The sequence below is a fragment of the Alligator sinensis genome, unplaced genomic scaffold (assembly GCF_000455745.1).
Source record: "Alligator sinensis unplaced genomic scaffold, ASM45574v1 scaffold54_1, whole genome shotgun sequence".
Classification (NCBI taxonomy): Eukaryota; Metazoa; Chordata; order Crocodylia; family Alligatoridae; genus Alligator; species Alligator sinensis.
This window is the reverse complement of record NW_005841962.1, coordinates 547,638-566,320: the sequence shown is the minus strand read 5'-3', so window position 1 is coordinate 566,320 and position 18,683 is coordinate 547,638. Positions and strand designations below refer to the sequence as shown.

The following is an 18,683-nucleotide window of genomic DNA, read 5'->3' as shown; positions in this document are numbered from 1 at the left end:
AGCATAAATTGCTTTACCTAGACTAAGAATAATCCAATAATCTTTTCCTTTATCTCAGGTAATTAAGACTTGTCAATATAGAAGATGTCCTGTTCAGGAACATTGTCTTATTTCTTCCTACCCCAACTTTTACTTTCAGCTTTCTCAACATTTTAGACAGAAATGATCCTACCTTGGACAGGGGGTTGGTCTAAATGATTTCCTGAGATCCTTGTCAGCCCTTTTTGTCTCTCATTCTATCATTTGTATTTCAACCTCACCATACAATGTCTAAATCCATGTCTGTGGTCACTGAGTCACACTGAGTAATGAAACTGTGATGAGAGAGACTTGGAGACCATTATTTAAAGATTATTTCTGTAATCTGTGGCATTTAAGATCACCATTTGAAAGATATTCATCCACAAAAAGGGAATGTTTAATTGGCAAAAAAGTAGAATGAGTTCTCTAGAAAATGGCCAGAAAGTTCATGCAAAACAGTAGTGTCTTGTGGCGTTTTCTAGTAAGTGACCATCACCCCTTCCTGTGGCACTTTCACGATCCATGTGCACAGGTTCACCCAAACCAACCCTTCGTTGTTAGACATATCTGATAGGATCACCCTACCATCATGAGTTTGTCAGGATTTCAGACTCTGTAAAGCCAGGGTTGTCATATGTATTTCCTTCTTTGCAAAGCTTCTTAGACCCCTGCAATAACATCACTACTATTATTATGTATAATATATAATACATACATAATAATGTATGTTATGTATAATAATATATCTTTTAACAATAATAATACTTGGCATTAACATAGCACAGATTACTTTATTATGAAAGCTTTGAAATACCCTTTACTCGACCAAAGAAAAGCAGCGACCTTGAGGCAAAATTCAGTGCTAGGAGCCGGGAGATGTGAGTTCTGTTTCTGGCTCTGCTGCAAACTCCTTAGGTAGGGCTGGCAAAAGCACTTGTCCTTCACTGACTTCAGTGGGAGGCAACACCAGCAACTATAGGAAATCCAATCTCTCGTTTGTCTCTGGGCAAGTCACTAAGCTGCTTAAGGCCACTATTTCCATTGTAAAATGGAGATGCCAGTAAACAAAAGAGATTTGTCTGATGGGTGTTATGAAACTGATGCCCTTTTCCTGAGAAACTTGGATAAGAGGTGCTGTAGAAGGACAAAGTGCTGTTGCCATTTTTTAATAGAAGAAGTATCAGTGGTACAGGAAAGCCAAATGGTTTGTGCAGGGCCTTCAGCAACTTATTCATGGCTGCTGTGCTGACAGTGATCCTTGTAAGCCTATTCTAAATTTTCAGCAAAGATATCCATAGAGAAGATGCAGAGTTCAAATTGTTTACTCATTACTAAAATATAAATCCCTTTTAAGCTCCTCCCTCCCCACTCCTACTGGCCTTGTTTATCTTCTGTAATTAGATACGGATTGCGGCATTATCTTCGGATTCCTTGAAAGATGTTTCTGAAGAGTCATATGTTTCTCTTTTCACATTCTGTTTCACCATACTACATCACAATTTCTGTGAAGCCACTTGATATTCTGTGGATTACTAACAGTACGAATGCCACTTACATCAATATCATAATGATGGACACTTTACAAATGACTACATTAGTAAGATCTTGTTTAAAGCGTATTGATTTTTAAGCTGGACAGAAAAAAGAAATGTTTGATTTTTCCATTGCCTTTCACCTCATGCAGTCATTTATGTCTGTGAAAAATGCTTCAAATCAGAATGTAGTAGTGTTGCAGTGTTGTTGCCATACCCAGGGTAACCCAAAGAATACCAGAAATCAGTATGGTAGCTCTGTAGATTCACTTTTCAGAGGCATAGATGACAGCATAAGATACAAACATTTACAGATTCTGCTTTAACTGCATTGATCTTAGAATAAGGATCAGCAACCTCTTACTAATGCAATATGCAACTTGTGACCTAGCCAGTGCCACAGCCACCATTCCCCTCCAACTGCTCCAGTGAAAGCAAACAGAGGCTGGAGCAGCTAGCTGGAACAACCAAAGGTGATCTGTAAGCCCTTAGCAAAACACGGACCAGATCAAATGGCTGGGGATTGCCAGGCCCGCGGTAAAATGCAGACTTAAGATCAGACTTTTGTGGGCCAGATTCAGCCTCTTTACAGGTCAAATCTGGCCTATGGGCCACAAGTTGTTAACCATCGTCTTAGATGGTGAACATGAATGGTTAAGAAAAATTCCTCTGCAGACAACCCATTTAGACCAAATTGTATAGAGTAAACAGGAACTTCTTGTGTTCCAGTTCTGTGCTGTTCCAGGATCATATCTAATCTTAGGTGCATCTATACATGCAATTAGGGTGAAGAAATAAACTCCAGCACAGTTTGTGCTGGAGTTTCTCTCTCCCAGGTGCAGTGCTTACATGTGTGCCCAGGACTGGGGCAGAGAACTCTGGGCTGGCAGGTAGCTCGGAGGAAGGAGGTCAACCCCGGACTTCAGGTGGCAGCATCGGATGGCAGAGAGGCTGGCTGGGAATGAGGGTGCTATAATACAGGGCTAGCCAGCAAGCAGCCTTCTGCACTGTAGCACCCTCATGTCCCAGCCAGCCCTGGTCACTGTCTACATGTCCATTGTGGCAGTATAAATTATTCTGTTATAGGATAGTACTTGTCCTGGACAGTAGGGCTGTGCGAAACGGCTGTGTTTCGATTCAGTTTCAGATTCAGCTGTTTCAGAGGGACAGTGATTCATTTTGGTGTTTCAGATTATTGTTCCATTTCGATTCGGTCAAATCTGTTTTGGAGTTTCGACGCTGTTTCTGTGATTTGGCCATAGGCTATAATGGGGAATCGCTAAAATGCCTATAACTTTGTCTTGCCTGATTCAGAGGACAGTTGCAGGAATGGTAGCCCCTTCTGAGGGCATGAAGGCTGCCAAGTTTCAAGGAGATAGGTGCAGGGGGTTGTATGAAACTGCATCTTAAACTATTCAAAGGAAAACTCGTATCACTTGCCAGCAGTGGCAGCATGCTGTCATCCCACACGCAGATCTGGGGGCCTGAGCCCCCCAGGAGGGCTGCAGGGCTGTGCCAGACTCCTCCTGGGGGACGCGGGCCCCCGGATCTGTGCACGGGATGACAGCAGGCTGCTGTCCCTCCCCCAGACAGCTGGGAGTGGAAGGGACCTCAGGGACAGCTCGCAGACACTGGGCAGCTACAGATGTAAATATCAGAGCAGTCCTTCCCTGCTTCTTCCCACACCCTCTTAGTTTCTGTTACCCTGCAAGCCCTGCTCCAAAACTCCGAAATTTTCCAAAACATTTCAGATAGTTTTGTTTTGTTTCAGAGATATTTCAGAGCCTTCCGTTTCATTTTGGATTTGGTGTTTCAGGCACCAAAACGGGCCAAAACACCTCCAAAATGAAACGGCTGCTGAAGTTTCGCACAGCCCTACTGGACAGTACTGTTCTACAGCAGAGTTAATTAATTTACTGTGCCCTAATATGGGTGCACATGTAGATAGTAACGCTTTATTAATTAGATGCACCCCCTCAGTCTGAAAACTATGGTTATAGAGCTTTTAGTTTGCTCTTGCTGCCATAGTTAGGTTACTTTAGAACTAATAATAAGTCTGTGAGCCTCAGATGCATGACAGTTTCTCTTAAGCTGAATGATTTAAATGCATATGGTAGAAATGTAATGTACTTATTCTTCCTCTTGCATACAATCCAAAATGACTCAAAGTGAGGGAGAAAATGTATTACCCGATATACAGTTGGCTCTGACAATAAGCAGGTCTAGCAAAGCTGTTGGAGACAGAAGTCAAAGAAATCCTTGCATGTCTCAGAGGAGAAAACTGCATTATGTATCATGCTAGGACAGGTCTATACAACGGTACATGCTCTTCATCTCAGTTGGGTCTTTAAGCTTTCTTCTTCTATCTGGTATGTGTCTGCAGGATGTTTTACTCTTAGCACATTTTTATATAGAGTAGTTTAATGCAGAAGAGGAAGAGTGGTGAATTATAACATGATGTAACCTTTAGAGATTAGACCACTTGTTTCCAAACTAGAGGCTGTGGCAGTTATGAGTCACGTTGTGACTCCAAGGGATCTTCTAAATCCTACAAGGCCGCACTTACCTCATATGCCCTTCACTGGGGTTGAGCATTACCGCACCTCACCTCTTGCCTTAGGAACTGTTTTTGTGCCCACACTTGCCCTTCAGTAAGTAGGACTCAGTATGGGTCAATTTAACTCTTTTACACTAGGGTAAATGCCTTAGTTGAGCCCTCACTGAGAGGTGAGAGTTCCTGCAGGAGAGCACAAAGAGCAGTCCTACAGAGTAGCTGAGGCACAGTAAGTCTCTGCTCCTTGATAACTGCAGGCACATTAATAGTAGTAGCTCTGTATATACAACTACTATACTTGGGCAATTTGCACAAAATTGTCTGCCTGTAAATGCAGTTGTGACTGAAATAATTTAGGGAAGTGCTGAACTAGCTCTGCTGCTGAATTAATGTGTGACCTTGGACAAGTTCCTCCACCTCTCTGAGCCTCAGTTTCCTTACCTTTTAAATAGGGATGTTAATGTTTAGCCACTTGTGTAAGAAGTTTTGACATCTCTAAATGAGAAGTGCTGCATGCATTTTATTTAGCTTTTAATTTAATGTGTGGTCATAACTGCATCATTGAGTATCTGAGAGGCATGTTCAAGGGAATGTTCGTTGACTAAAATATAGGAAACTGCGGGCAGTATTTTTCACACCTAAGCTCTGTTACATCTGTGCTTTTATACAAAAAAGGAATTATATTGCTGAATGACTTAAAGATAAAAAATTCTTGGTGTTCTATTGTTTCCATATGCAGAAGGCAGTGAACATGTGCGCGTGTGTTTGGGTTTTTTTATGTATGTCTGTATGATATTGTAAATAAGGCTTCCTTTTGTTCCATTTTTCTATGTTGTCACCATGCATGCAGTAACAATTCTGCTGCTCCTTATGTAAGAAACAGTTTCTTTCTAAAGTACAGTCCTTTACACTTCAGCTTCCTTATTGCCCAAAAAAGAACCAACTACAAGTAATTCTTCTTCATTATCAAATGAAGGTCTTATATCCCGAGATACCAAAACACTCAATCACCCTCAGAAAGTAGAGAATGAGAAAACGTGACCTCGGGAGTTCTGCATGGAGAGTATGAAAATGGATATAGTCAGTTCCGTATTCATTTTTCCACTTCCACCTCACCCTTTCCCTGGTAGGGCTTCAGTCATTCTTCCAGATCACAGAAGGGCTCTTTCCATTGCCACCAGTCCTTTTATGGATGCCAAGGTATGGGTAACCTGCACCTTCCCCAGCTGCAAAGCTGGCATTCTGCAAAGAGCTGCTGTAACTCCATGGTGATTCTTTTGTCTCCACCTTTCTTCTCCTTCCTCTGATTCCCAGCCAAAGAATGTATCCATGAACCACCAGTAGAGGAGAGAGAAAAAAATGACACACAGAATACAGACCCGGGTAGCATAAGACTGTAGAAGTCTTGATCCTAGCAGCTGGAAGTATGCCCTTTTCTTCAGCCAAATAATTCCCTTAGCTTTTCCTTAACTCCTAGAAATTAATCAGGTAAACCCAGCTAAGGACAATCTAGGACTTGTACCCAAAGGGCATTTGTTCATAAGGAAAGTGCACTGTATTCTGGGAGCATTTGAAAGCTCCAAAATTATTGCTTTAGTGGTTGAGAGAGAGAGAGATGTATTGTAAAAGTCATGAAGCTTAAAATATTGAACCAATATTTTTTTTTCCTCTCCCTCTTCATTCCTAAAACCAGCAATACTTCATCTTACTGATTTTGACTGATGGTGTAATCACAGATATGGCTGACACCCGAGAAGCCATTGTTCACGCTTCCCACCTGCCTATGTCCGTCATCATTGTTGGGGTTGGAAATGCTGATTTCAGTGACATGCAGATGCTAGATGGTGATGACGGGATCCTGAGGTCCCCCAAGGGTGAGCCAGTTCTTCGGGACATCGTCCAATTTGTACCATTTCGGAACTTCAAACATGTAAGCCAGATTTTGAGTCTGTTTGTGTAGAGGTTAAACTGCTCTTAACTGAAATAACGCTTTGGAAGTGCTAGCCGCATGGCATTATTTGTTAGGAACATGAAATGGGGAAAATTAAGACCTGAAGGAGACTAAGATCTATTAGTGAAAGGAAAAACAAGAGTGTATAAAAGCGCTGGGTCAGTGGACAATTGATGTGCATTTTAAAACAGTCTGAGCCTCAAGGCCTGCATTTGTCAGTTTATCCTCCATCTCCCCCTCTTTATTTCTGTCTGCCTTCCCCAATTTGTTTTTTACCCCATTTCCTTTTTCTACTTCTGTTTCTTCCCTTAAGGTCATGACATCCATCATGGTGGCTACCTCCATGTATAGGCTAGAATCACCATGAATTTGAGTTTGCAGTTCAAATTTGAGCTTATTTCTTCGAAAAAAAATCAACCTCCTAACCAGCAGAGACAGGTCTATGTATCATGAGGCCCTGTGCTCCTTGTTTTCTCCACAACCTTTCCCCTCTCTGACTTCTATATGGCTCCAACAGAGCTGTGTTACCAGGAACTTCACAGCACATCCTTCCAGCCACAGCTCCCCTGAGCCTACGTTCTGGGGATGCAGTGGAAGGAGGTAGATCAGAAAAGAAGTGAAGTGAACAGGACCAGCATTAGCTTCCCTGCTAGATCTGATGGATGAATGTTGCAATGGAAAACTGATATTTGCCATCACCTCCTACACTGCAGCTCCATCTCTCAGGGGCATTTACAGGGGCAGGGAAAGGTTAGCACCATCCCCCAGAACCATCACTCCCACACACAAGTAGTCTTTAATTCTCATTTCTATTGGCATGGGTGGAACAGATAGCAGATCTGTTACCAAGGAACTTTTTCTTGTGAATGGTTTGTCTCTTTTCCTTGACACTCATTTATCCTTTCTTTTGCTCCATTTCTCTCCCTTTCCTTCTTCCATGTTTGTTTCCCCTTCCTACCTTTTTTATAGCCTATCTACCCATTTTTGCATTAAGGAGCCTTGGAACTATGTTTTCAGGTTTTGATTTTGCATAGTTCTTTATGTTACAGTATAGATGCATTTATTTTTCTTGTGGAATTGACCAGTGCCCCTGTCCTAGTGGTCTACAGTACTTGGATTTCAGGAGCATTAGGGTCATGTCATGTCACATCACGTCACGAGTTGTTCAAGTGGGTTTTCCCCCTTCCATTTTGTAGCCTTTCCTTTTTATTACCACAAGGAGATTTACTTTATTTGAACTTCTGTTTATTTTAACTCTTTCTTCTTCTAACTATTGCTTTGCTATATTTTATTGATACAGACACATCCTTCCCACATCTACATGAGATATTTTTGGAAGCATTAGCCCTATCCTCACAGAATGATCTTGTTCTTCTCTTCTCTCCATTTTATTGCAGAAATTACAGGGAGACAAATTCCTAGCTGGTGTAAAACTGTCATTATTCAATTCATTTAAGTTAAGAGCATGATGACAGTCAGCTGAGGGTCTGCCCAAATTTATACATATATCCATTTACACATCAGCAATGCTACAAGGCCAGCTATTAAGTACCAGCTTTAACAAAGTCTGAGCGTGACCTGCTCATAATTCATTATTCCCTTTCTACAGATAATCAGTGTGCAGCTTTCCATTTTAAGTGTAGTGTATTGTAAAAGTGTTGAGAAGCAAGTTATTTATGAGTTGGTGCTAGACCTACTTTAAATTAGCTGAAAATATGTTTCTGTGGGGGACTGGCAAAGCCAGCTGCATTCATTATTTTTAGTTTCACATTGTGACTTTATGACAAAGTTGAAATCATCCTTGATTTTAATAGATTAACACCAATGGTAGCGATTCCATTTGGACTCTGAATATATTGTGCTGCTACTGACAACTTGAGTGGTTCTTTGTGGGATTTTAATTGCTAATACTGGCTAAATTACAAGTATATATTATTTTAGTAGTTTTAGGTTAATTTCCATTAATGTGGAAGGATGACAAGCTTGGAAAGTTATTAGACACATTAAAGAAGAGAAACTTGATCTTTCCTACTAGACATAGATAACAGTTATCCAAGAAAAAAAGGAGGCGGCAGGGGTGTCAACAGTCTAGCCATGCATTGGGCTAGCATGGTTAAGACATTGTGACAGCAACACTTCTGGCCCCCTTTGGCTCTCCTGTCTAAATGACCTGCTGCTCATTTGCAAGATCAACTGAGAGCGACCTTTGGCTCAGCTCTGGAGTAACACTCCAGTTCATGCCCCTGGAGTGGTAGTGCCCCTTATATCGGAAGAACCCACATACCTTACAGAACTTGTTATGTACTCTCTTCATTGAGATCTTGAACATCTCAGTTTATAAGACACACAGTGAAATAGATACCAGCTTGTGAGGGTAACCAATGTTAATGGGGGTCACTTGAAACATTTTGCAAGCTCATGTCAGTTTCTTCCAATTGTTTTTGCCAAATAAAGTTAAAAAAAACCTCTAAAAAATTAAAAACATTTTATTTTTTTTGTTTAATATAAAGAAACATTTTGAATTTATTTTAAATATGGCATTTTATTTATAAGTGGACTTTCATTTAAATTCTAAAAAGCTCAAAAATGAAATGTTTTGTTCAACCTGAAGCATTTTTCTCCCATCTGCTGGAAAATTTTTAAAAGAAACCCTTATTTTAGTTGACCCCAAATTCATCCAATGAATTGAAAATTATGTAGTCCTATTGCTGTACTTCAGGACTGCCAACTTTTAAGCAACCATGGGTTGCGTACCCCATTGGCCACACAATAGTGAGTCACAGGCCCCCTGGATGTGGATGACCCCCCCCCACTGCACCATGTACCCACACAGGCACCTTCCCACACCTGTACCCTGCATCTGTGCAGACCCAGCCTCACCCTCAGCTCCCTGCACTGTGCTGCACTGCCCTACCCCTTTGGGCAGGGACAGGGAGCAAAAGCCAGAGGAGGAAGGGGGAGCAACGCAGTGAGAGTGACAGCTTGGATAGGCTGCCATTTAACCCCTTGTGGGCTGCATGCAGCCAGCAGGCCACCAGTTGGACAGCTGTGCTCTACTTTTTAAATCACTGTCACTCAAGCTTTGTGAGCTTAAGAATAAAAGAAAGAGTCACTCTAAATAAGCATATAAAATGGATCCTTTCTACTTTGTAGGATTGAGTTTAGTACAGGTCCTGACCCAGAAAAAACACTTAAGCATATGTATAATTAAGCACACAAGTCTTCATTTAATTCATTAGGATTACACATATGCTTAGAACTGAATATGCTCTTAAAGGCTTTCTTTGCTGAATTAGGATTTGAATAGGAAGTAAGGGCCTAAAGCTGTGAAGTGCTAAGATCATCCTGCAAGGTGTCAAGTATAACTTGGCAAGATAAGACCCTTGTAGAATAAGCATCACTCAAGGCAGCAAGCTTACCTTCTTGAGTATCTTTCTACCAGGCACACTCTTGAAGCTGTAGAAATGATAATAATTTTGGTGGTTTTTAACAATCCAGATAATCACTATCGTTAAAAGTAATTGTCCCATATAGAAAAAGCATTGTGCATTTTGGCTGGATTCCATGTTGGCTACTACACAGTAGCATGAAAATAGAAAAAGTGTTTTCCCTGAACTGAACTGAATTTCTGCCCTTCAAAATTATCATTGTCCAAACAATTTGTTTTTCCTTCACTTATAAAGGTAGAGTAATGATGCCCATAGACAATGGATAAATGTATAAGAATATAAAAAGTGTGAGACAAATGCCATTCTACAATGGATATTTTAAACACTGAATTTTTCTGCTTTTTGGAGGCATGACAGATTTACTCTGCACAAATCTAATGCAATGCATGGCTTGTATTCCATTCTCTTTTGTGTTTAATCACAAAGCCTAACGAGTGTGATTTAATAACACATGCCATGGATGAGTGCCGAAAGCTAAGCTCTTACCTCAGTGAGGAGCAATGTTTTCCACTGTACCTTGTAATTAAAGATTAGGCAGGGTGAGGCTTGAGAAATGAATCAACAGTCATTTGTAATATATACCAATTATCATCATAGGGGATTATTTTTCTACTGCTTGTTGATCTGTTTGTTGTGTGTTAACCTCAGTTAAGGAAGTATTCATCTCCGCATATTTGTTGCTCTGCTGTTCAGGCATCACATTTAAATGCAGGAAAAAAAAAAAAGTGTAGCAAAATGAATATACCAGCTGCATTAAATTCCTAAGAACATTTTTAGAGTGTCCATTGGCACATGTGCACTTTACAGAACAAAGGGTAGGGTCTTAGTCACATTTACACTAAAAACAGTTCACAATATGTTAGCTTGACACTTGGCAAAAAGGGGGCATTAGAGTCAGTGCATATTTCCAATGCAGTGGGAATGACGCCAGTGCTCTACCACAGCCAGCCCCAATTTTGGAATAAGATCCACCAGCTTGCACACCTATACTTGAAGTTGCACTCAAGTGAAAGGAGTTCTATAAAGCAGTAATGGTCCCTGTTAGAAGGTCTATTTAAAGCAGGGGTGAGCAAAATGTGGCCCGGGGGCCAGATGCAGCCCACCAGGCCATTCTGTCTGGCCCACGGGGCCCCTAAAAAATTTAGAAAAATATTAATCTGCCCTGGGCTGCCTGTCATGTGGCCCTCGATAGCTTGCCAAAACTCAGTAAGCAGCCCTCTGCCCAAAATAATTGCCCGCCCCTGATTTAAAAGATCAAAGCTTTTTTTAAAGTAAGATGAGACTGGCTTCAGGGGTGGATTAACCCTTTCGTGGGCCCTAGGCAAACAAACTTGTGGGCCCCTACTTAATACTGTATATTTATATTCCTTTTTTTTTTTTTTTTTAAACTCAGTAAATATAATATGTAAAATAAGCACAACTAGGCCCCTTCTTCAGGCCCTAGGCATGTGTCTAGTTTGCCTATGCATTAATCTGGCCCTGACTGGCTGCGTGGTGGGATAGGAAGGTGAGTCCAGGCCCAGCACAAAGATTTTTGCCACCTGAAGCATCATGGCAAGCCCAGCCTGACCAAGCATGCGTGTGCTGCCTACACACCAAGAGCATTTGCAAGCTGCCTGCCTGCCCAGAGTGCTGTTTTTGCCATCCTCCTACAATTTGCCACCCTAGGCAGCCACCTGTACTATCTGTATGGTTATGCCAGCCCTGGGTGAGTCATGCTGTGTTGATCTGATTTATCTTAATTATTAAATATTCATACATCCCAGTGGAGTCAATGAGAACTGCTGGTGCACAGTATATTTGAAAAATGAGCCAGGCCAGGTCCCCTGGCGACTTGTTTTTGAATTCACGTGTTGTGTTTTTTCCCTTACCTTTCCACTCCTTTCTGTAGAAGTGTATTTTCCCTCCAGCTGACACAGAAGCACTGGGTAATGTGTTTCCAGCTCTTGCACATTTGGGCTGGAATTTTCCAAAATGCTTCCACTGAGACATATGGGAGCACTTGTGAAAATCCTACACTTTTCTTTTAAAGAGAGTAAAACAAAAGAGCTCAAGAACGTCTGATTTTTGGGGAAAAAATGTCTACATGTGCAGTCATCAGAAGGATATGTCCTGCCCGTTTATTCAAAAGTTTCTCATTCGTTGAGTGCCTTAATGTCTCTGTAGATTTCAGCAATGATATCAAAATATGAAAATATGTTCTTTTTCACTCACTTTTGCACATGACTAATAAAGTATGAGGCTTACAATACAAATGATATTTTGCTTCCTCTGATGTTTGCTAGTACTTCCCTGAATTTTATAACATGAATGAATATTATAATATTTAGTTACTATTAAATATATGTAAATGAGGTGCATTTTTCTATGCTTCTGGATTCATGCCTTTATAAATACATTAAAGTAAACATACAGTTCACTTTCTATATGAAACAAATTTTCAGTTTCTCTTGAGAGAAGCACCCAGCCCAGTGACATAAGAAAAGAATCAATCAGGTATTCTAATCATCTTATACATGGCAGTGCAACTAATGCTCTGAACCCAAAGTATTACCTAGAAAGAATGAGGTTAAAAGTGCCCACTAGCAAAAACTAGGTATTCTGTATTGAGTAGTTAGTAACCACATGATTGAATGCTGCCTTGCAGAAGTCAGTTGTTTAAAAAGAAAGGATCTTGTAACTGAGCTTAGCTATTGATATACATTCAATAATGTGATTTATGGCCCATTGCAACTACCAAAGTCAAATGGGAGCCTTTCCTTCAAAAATCAGTGGGAGCTGGTTCTTTCATTAGCACACCTTGTCAACACTTGAGAGGTTTTGGAAACAGATATATTCAAATGCTTGGAGCTAGTCATGTCCAAGCACAGGGCTTCTTCAATTGTTGATTCATTTCTTTGCCTGAGTAGACCAACAGAACTCAACTCGGTCACAAGAGTCCACTGCTAGGGCTCTAATTATAGTATTAAGTTCACTTTGACAGTTTAATAACAGTCCAACAACATACCCAGACAAGTCCTTTGCCATTAGCTGTGATGTTCCCAGACATCCACAGTCAGAGACATGCTATATTTAAAGAAAAGAATTTGTAGTGGTGTGAGCCAGTGTTTCTGGTTTTAGGGCCCCCCTCTACACATGCAGGTAAAGGCACAATAGGATCCAATATGCAGTCCACACAGTTGCACCTCCTGCAATACTGCATATGCATGGCAGGAGGTGTGATTGTGGGAGCATGCGTTAGATTCCGTTACACCTTATTGCTGATGCAGAAGGGAGCCTAATCCTGGGCTCCCGTACACTGGCAAGAAGCAAGTTTCCACAGTGGGAAGCCCCTCAACTGAGAGCAGGCCCATGCACACCCTGGGGCTGGGGATTCATGGCTGCCATGCTCCACCAGGCCCAGGAATTTCACACACCCCTGAACCTGGGAGATTGCAGCAGGCACAGGCCTGGGAGTTTCATACTGGGCATTGTATGCTCCTGCAGCTGGAAACCCTGTCAGTTGACAGGGCTCTCAGCCCAAGGGAGACCCTGCTACATGTGCAAATTAAAGTTTAATATCAACCACCTATAAAGTTAGTACACATTTTTTAGGTCTACCTGTATAACTGTTTGGAGCTTTTTATGGCATGATAGCTACTTTGCACATGTAGCTAATCTTAAGATAATTGTGCAATTAACCAGTTAATTGCATGATACCTGTAACTTGCAGAGGGGACTTTAATAATGGCAGTAATTTGTAGTCCCAATGATGCATGACCCACGTGCTTACACTCTCTCTGCCTTCAAGGAGTTTAAGATTAAAATATGGTAGATCATACTTAATGTGACAGAGCTGAAACTCATAATATATTTGGGGGGGGGGGGGGGGGCAGGGTTACAAAGCCCATAAAAAAGTGAAAGGTCTACCTAGTAGTCCATTAGGCTACAAAGCATGGCCTTTCCTATAGCCAACAGCACAGAAGGCAGTGCTACAGCTAGCCTCACATCCCCAGCCTGAGAACCTGAATGCTGATTACAACTAGGATGAGTGAAGGTGGCCTTTGGTCCAAGTCTGAAGGGAGGCTGAGACTTGCAGTAACAAGAAGCCATAACCAGTCGAGCCCTATGGAGTATTAGTGAAATACTTTAATTAGTTCATTTAAATTTGAATAAATACAGTATTTATTTGGATGGTAAAATTTCCCTGAAACTTAAATCTTGCACTATTCACTGGCTAGAGCATGACTGACACTCAGGCCCTTCTTCTTACAAAGATTTTGCAGACATGTTCAACTTTGTCTAACATTTGTTTAACATAAGTCTTCCCAGTCTTCTGATGAGACAGTCCTTCTCGTTATGACTGGCTCTTTTCTGTTGCACAGTCAGGCTAAGAATATACACAGGTGCAGCAGCTGTAGTGTAAGGCCTCAGTCCTATGTTCTGATCTGCATGGATGGACTCTTGTGTCTGTGCAGTCATGTGGTCTTCCACTAGGCTTGATGCCAATGAAGGGGTCTGCCAGCACTAAGGTACTCGCAGGATCAGGCTCTAAAATAGTCACTTGTTTGATATTGGTTTCTCTATTTTTTAAGTCACACTCATTGCCATGACCTCATGATGCCTATGGCTATAAAACTAGTCAGCACCTTTTGCATAGTCCTGGGTTAACACTGTGTTTTTTACCATTTCCTGCAGGCATCCCCAGCTGCGCTAGCAAAAAGCGTTTTGGCTGAAGTTCCAAATCAAGTGGTGGACTATTACAATGGCAAAGGGATTAAACCAAAATGTATGTCAGATTATGAGTCTTCCAGGACACTAGCTCCATGAACCTTCCCCGCACACTTTTACAGAATTAAAAAAATACTACTAATGACAACTACTGTACTTTAAAACAAAACAAACAAAAAATAGCATGTTTTGGTGATTTTTAACTCAAATATTAATTTTTTTTGCATGTGTAGCCTTAAAGGCTTAAATCTGTTAAGCAGTTGTATTGTTGAAAACTTTTTATGAGAAAACAGGAATTAACTCTTTACATTACAGCATGTCGCCTTGAAATAAAAAGTTATCTGTATCTGTTTTTTTATACAGGTTTGTTGAAATTTTGCTAAATTTCTTATCTTTACACTGTAAAGCATTTTGAAACATTTATTGAGAGTCGATAGCCAAAACGTCTTTGGTTTTATCTGCTATGGACTGAAAGATTTTTCAAAGTGGCAGATGCATGAACTGTATCTTGCATGTTTAAAATAAAAACAACACAGTTTTGCAGTTGTTGTCCTTATTTCATCCTTGCCACAAATCTGCCTGCTCTAAATCTGTAGTCAACACCTGCATTTCAAGGTAAAAACAGCAAAAGCATTGGCAGATGCTTCTAGAAGACCACCGCCCTAAGCATGGCCATTTCTAATGACAGCAGCTTATAACAAGGGTGCCCCAGTCAGCCCACCATGGTCTTGTTAAAGGCTCAAGTTCAAAATCAAATTACTGTAACTACAACTTCCAAGATATCATGTTCCATCTTATTCCAAGTGATATAGCTGACAGTTACATGGGCTGGATTTTGGCCACCCCTGATTTATAACTGTTGTCTTTTGTTTTGTTTGTTAGTAATTTTCATTTCACCCACAATATCAAATTCTGTGTGGAGCACTGACACGGATTTTGCATGGCCTAGTTTAACAAACCAAGTAGCCTGAAGGCTTCATTCACACAGTTTGTCTGTATACAATAGAAAAACTGGTTTATGATGACAAAATGAAGGCTGTTTTTCAGGGAGAGGAAAGAGTAATACATTGTGAGTATATTCAGAACCTTGCAATTTTTACAAGAAAAAAAAAGAACAGATTATGATGATTTCCAGTGTTTGAATTCTACCTTTTGGTTTTTCAAACTACACAGTAATAAAATATATAACCTCTGAGAGGATGATGGTGACATTTTCTAAAGCTCTCAATTTTAGACTAACTCTGCTCCCATTGACTTCAATAGCAGCAGGGTTTTTAATTAATTTCAACAAAAGAAGAACTTGGCCAATGTTAGTTCTTTGTGAAATACTATCCTAAAAACAGAATTTTTAGGAGGCGTATTTAAAGAATAAGTTCGTGTATAATATCAATCTCTCGCTTTCTTGTTCTTATTTAAAATAGTCTTGATGAATAATTTGGTATCATAGTATGAAGATAATGTATGTACAAGATGTGTGCGGTTATCTATCCAACACAAGCATTTCTATTTCATCTATTTCCTTGCAGTTATTTCTCCAGTTTCCTAGTAACAGTTTCTTCAGGTGATCTGATGTTGAACAGCAGAGATATCTGGTGGCCAGTTTTATTTGGTCATAGGCATAAATTGTCTATAGATGTCCCAAGTGATAGATATCAAATCCACTTTTTCATTTAATGGTTGACTCTGCACTCAGGGTCTGTGTCAACTGATACCAGCTAACACCAATGTGCAGCATCTCTCTCCCTATATGGATGTATTTTTGGAAGAAGCTACAAAGATTTCTCCAAACATCTCTCAAACAGCTCTGCCAATGCAAACCTCAAACACCCTTGATTTTTCTCCTAATTTCTTCTTTTCTACTTCTAGAAAAAGTAAGTTTAGGGATTAAAGCTCTGAAAACTAGTGTTTCTGTATTTCAGTTTTAGCAGTGCCTTATTGTACGATACTGAGGAAATTAACTTCTCTGTACCTCAGTTTCCTTATCTGTAAAATGGAAGATAACTTTGACTGGCTTGTGCCCCAAACAGGTTTTATGAGATCTAATTCATTATTTCTCAAAAAAATCCTTTGAGAGCCTGAGATGAAAAGTACAATAGATACATAAAGCATGTGTTACTTTACCAAAAAATGAAAAAATTCTTTGACAATTGGTTGCTTTTTCTTGTCAGGATCATCCATTGACCTATCACTAACAATGTTCAGTACAACAGTGACTTCATGAAGAAACAAATGCTGCTTAATTGGGACACAATATGCATATCACTGCTAACAGGGAATAGAGGGATACTTGATTTAAAACCAAGAGATTAAATTCCTCCCTGCCTTTTTTAAGGATTAGATGGGCCACAGTAGTCTGTTCTAATCTTTACTGGCATATTTTTTTCTATTTTCAATGTTCCTTAATCTAAAAAAAAAAATTAATACATTTTAAAGCTAAAAGGGACCATCACAATCACTTAGTCTTGTTTAGAGCATATTTAGCTAAACCACCCTCTTCTTCTGCCATACAAATGATATCATGCAGCACTGCTCTGGATAATTAAACCTCCACTGGTTTTTAAGAAGTTACTATTCAGTTAGAAGAGTTCAGGATAGTATTCACTTTTTTTTTTTTTTTTATTTATATCATTGTTTCCTACCCTGAGGAGTTATGAATCCAGGGAACTGGTGCAACTTATCTTGGTTCCTTTATGGTGAGATGGGAAAGAAAACCATAAAATATTCTTCAGTTTGAACACAATGGAAATGGGTGGGAACCAATGATTTTTACATTTGTTGAAGCTGATCAAAAAAAAATTCCACCAAGAAATTGTTTGTTGAAACAATGCTGTTTGATAAAAATTTAAACATTTTATGGGAGCTTGTCGATACTGCCAGTTTTTCCACAAGAAAAAGTTATCAATGTTTTATAAAACAAAAGAACCATAAGGTTAGAAGGGACCTCAAGGATCTTCTAATCCTTCCCCTTCCACAGATTAAGCATTATTGTTCCTTAACTATCCCAGGCAGAGGACTATCTTGCCTCTCCTTAAAAGCCTCCAAGGAAGGAGTTTTCACAGCTTACCCAGGCAGCTGATTCTATTGGTCTGCTGTTCAGCAGTTGTGAATTTAAAACATTTTGTTCCAACAATGTCATTTTGATTCATTGTGACTATTAAGTGAGATAAAAAAATATTGTGTGTGTATTTTTAATGTCATGTACCCATGATATATTGTATTTAATAAAATATACAATTTAAAATTAATTACTTTAAATGATGCTAGCAAAATGAAGTGTTCCAAAGGCACTGAACTGAATTGGGGAGGAGGGAAGAAGAGAGGAGCAATTTCAGAAGCTCAGGCTTTCTTCCCAATTGGAACGAAAGAAATTGAAAATTACTCACAAATTTCAGTTCCCAGCTTGTTCAAGCATTTATAATCTTATCTTTTGGTTTTCCTTAAGAAACACATGTTTAAAGTGCTAGGAAATTGGGGTGAAGTGAATGATTTGAGACATCTGAAGTTCTAGTAGTTTTCTTTTATAATGTAGAGAACTGTCAAATAGCATCCCCTTACTTCGTAAGTAATCTGTCCAGCATGGCTTTCAACTCTTCGGATTTTAAATAGTATTGTATTTAGCTAGTATTTTCCTCTTGTCTATATACAAATAGGCAGAAAACCTTCAGGATTAACAAGAATCTACCTTCTGCTAGAGGTGGTTTTTGGTTGAACCAAATTTTTATGTAGATCTTGTGGTTTCACACAAGAGGTTGCTTAAGATATAAAAAGTTAGCCACATGTTATGTGTAGGTTTCACACTGCATTAAAATCCAGTTTTCAACAATTGGTAATCAAGGCAGATCTATGCTAGGTATGTAATATGGTATGCTACATAAGTTATCCATCATTTTTGCATACGCCAGTAACTTGAACATGCAAGTTTCATGAGAAAGTCTATAGGTGGAATACAACCAAGGGTACACATTTTGTATTCTAAAAAAGAATTTGCTATTACCATTGGTTGAATGAAAAATAGTTTGCCCTGAGTTTTTCAAACAGAAAAGTTTTTCTGATTGTGTGTGTAACACACACACACACACACACACACACACACACACACACACACACACACACACACACACACACACACACACAGTGTCTTGAAAAGGCACATTCATGTTACTGAAAAAAACAAAAAAAAACCACACACACACAGAGCTGGAAACCCCCTCAGTTCATCACCCTACGGGGACTCTGGCATTTAAGACAGCCACATAATGAATATGCGAGTTGTTACAAGATGATGCACTAAAAGTATAGTTAGCCATATGGCAAAAAGGATTTTTAATTAGGCTTTCAAATTTATTTTATTACTCTGAATGATACAGTCCAATAAGATATTAAAGGCTTTGTGATGAGTAATATTAAATACACAAGTACAACTTACAAATGTGTTTTTCCTCACATTTCCTTTAATTTGATTAGGG

General features: G+C 39.7%; 1 protein-coding gene across 4 annotated transcripts in view; it reads left to right on the top strand.

Moving 5' to 3' along the window:
* CPNE4 (copine 4) overlaps positions 1-14,930 on the top strand; it is a 350,544-nt gene extending 335,614 nt beyond the window's left edge. For all 4 annotated transcript variants that reach the window (XM_006020621.3, XM_006020620.3, XM_006020622.3 and 1 more), the window contains exons 15-16: positions 5,801-6,037; positions 14,185-14,930. In XM_006020621.3, the coding sequence (XP_006020683.1) occupies positions 5,801-6,037; positions 14,185-14,316 (369 nt within the window). In that variant the 3' untranslated portion in view covers positions 14,317-14,930. The remainder of the gene's footprint in view (positions 1-5,800; positions 6,038-14,184) is intronic.
* Positions 14,931-18,683: the final 3,753 nt, after the last annotated feature.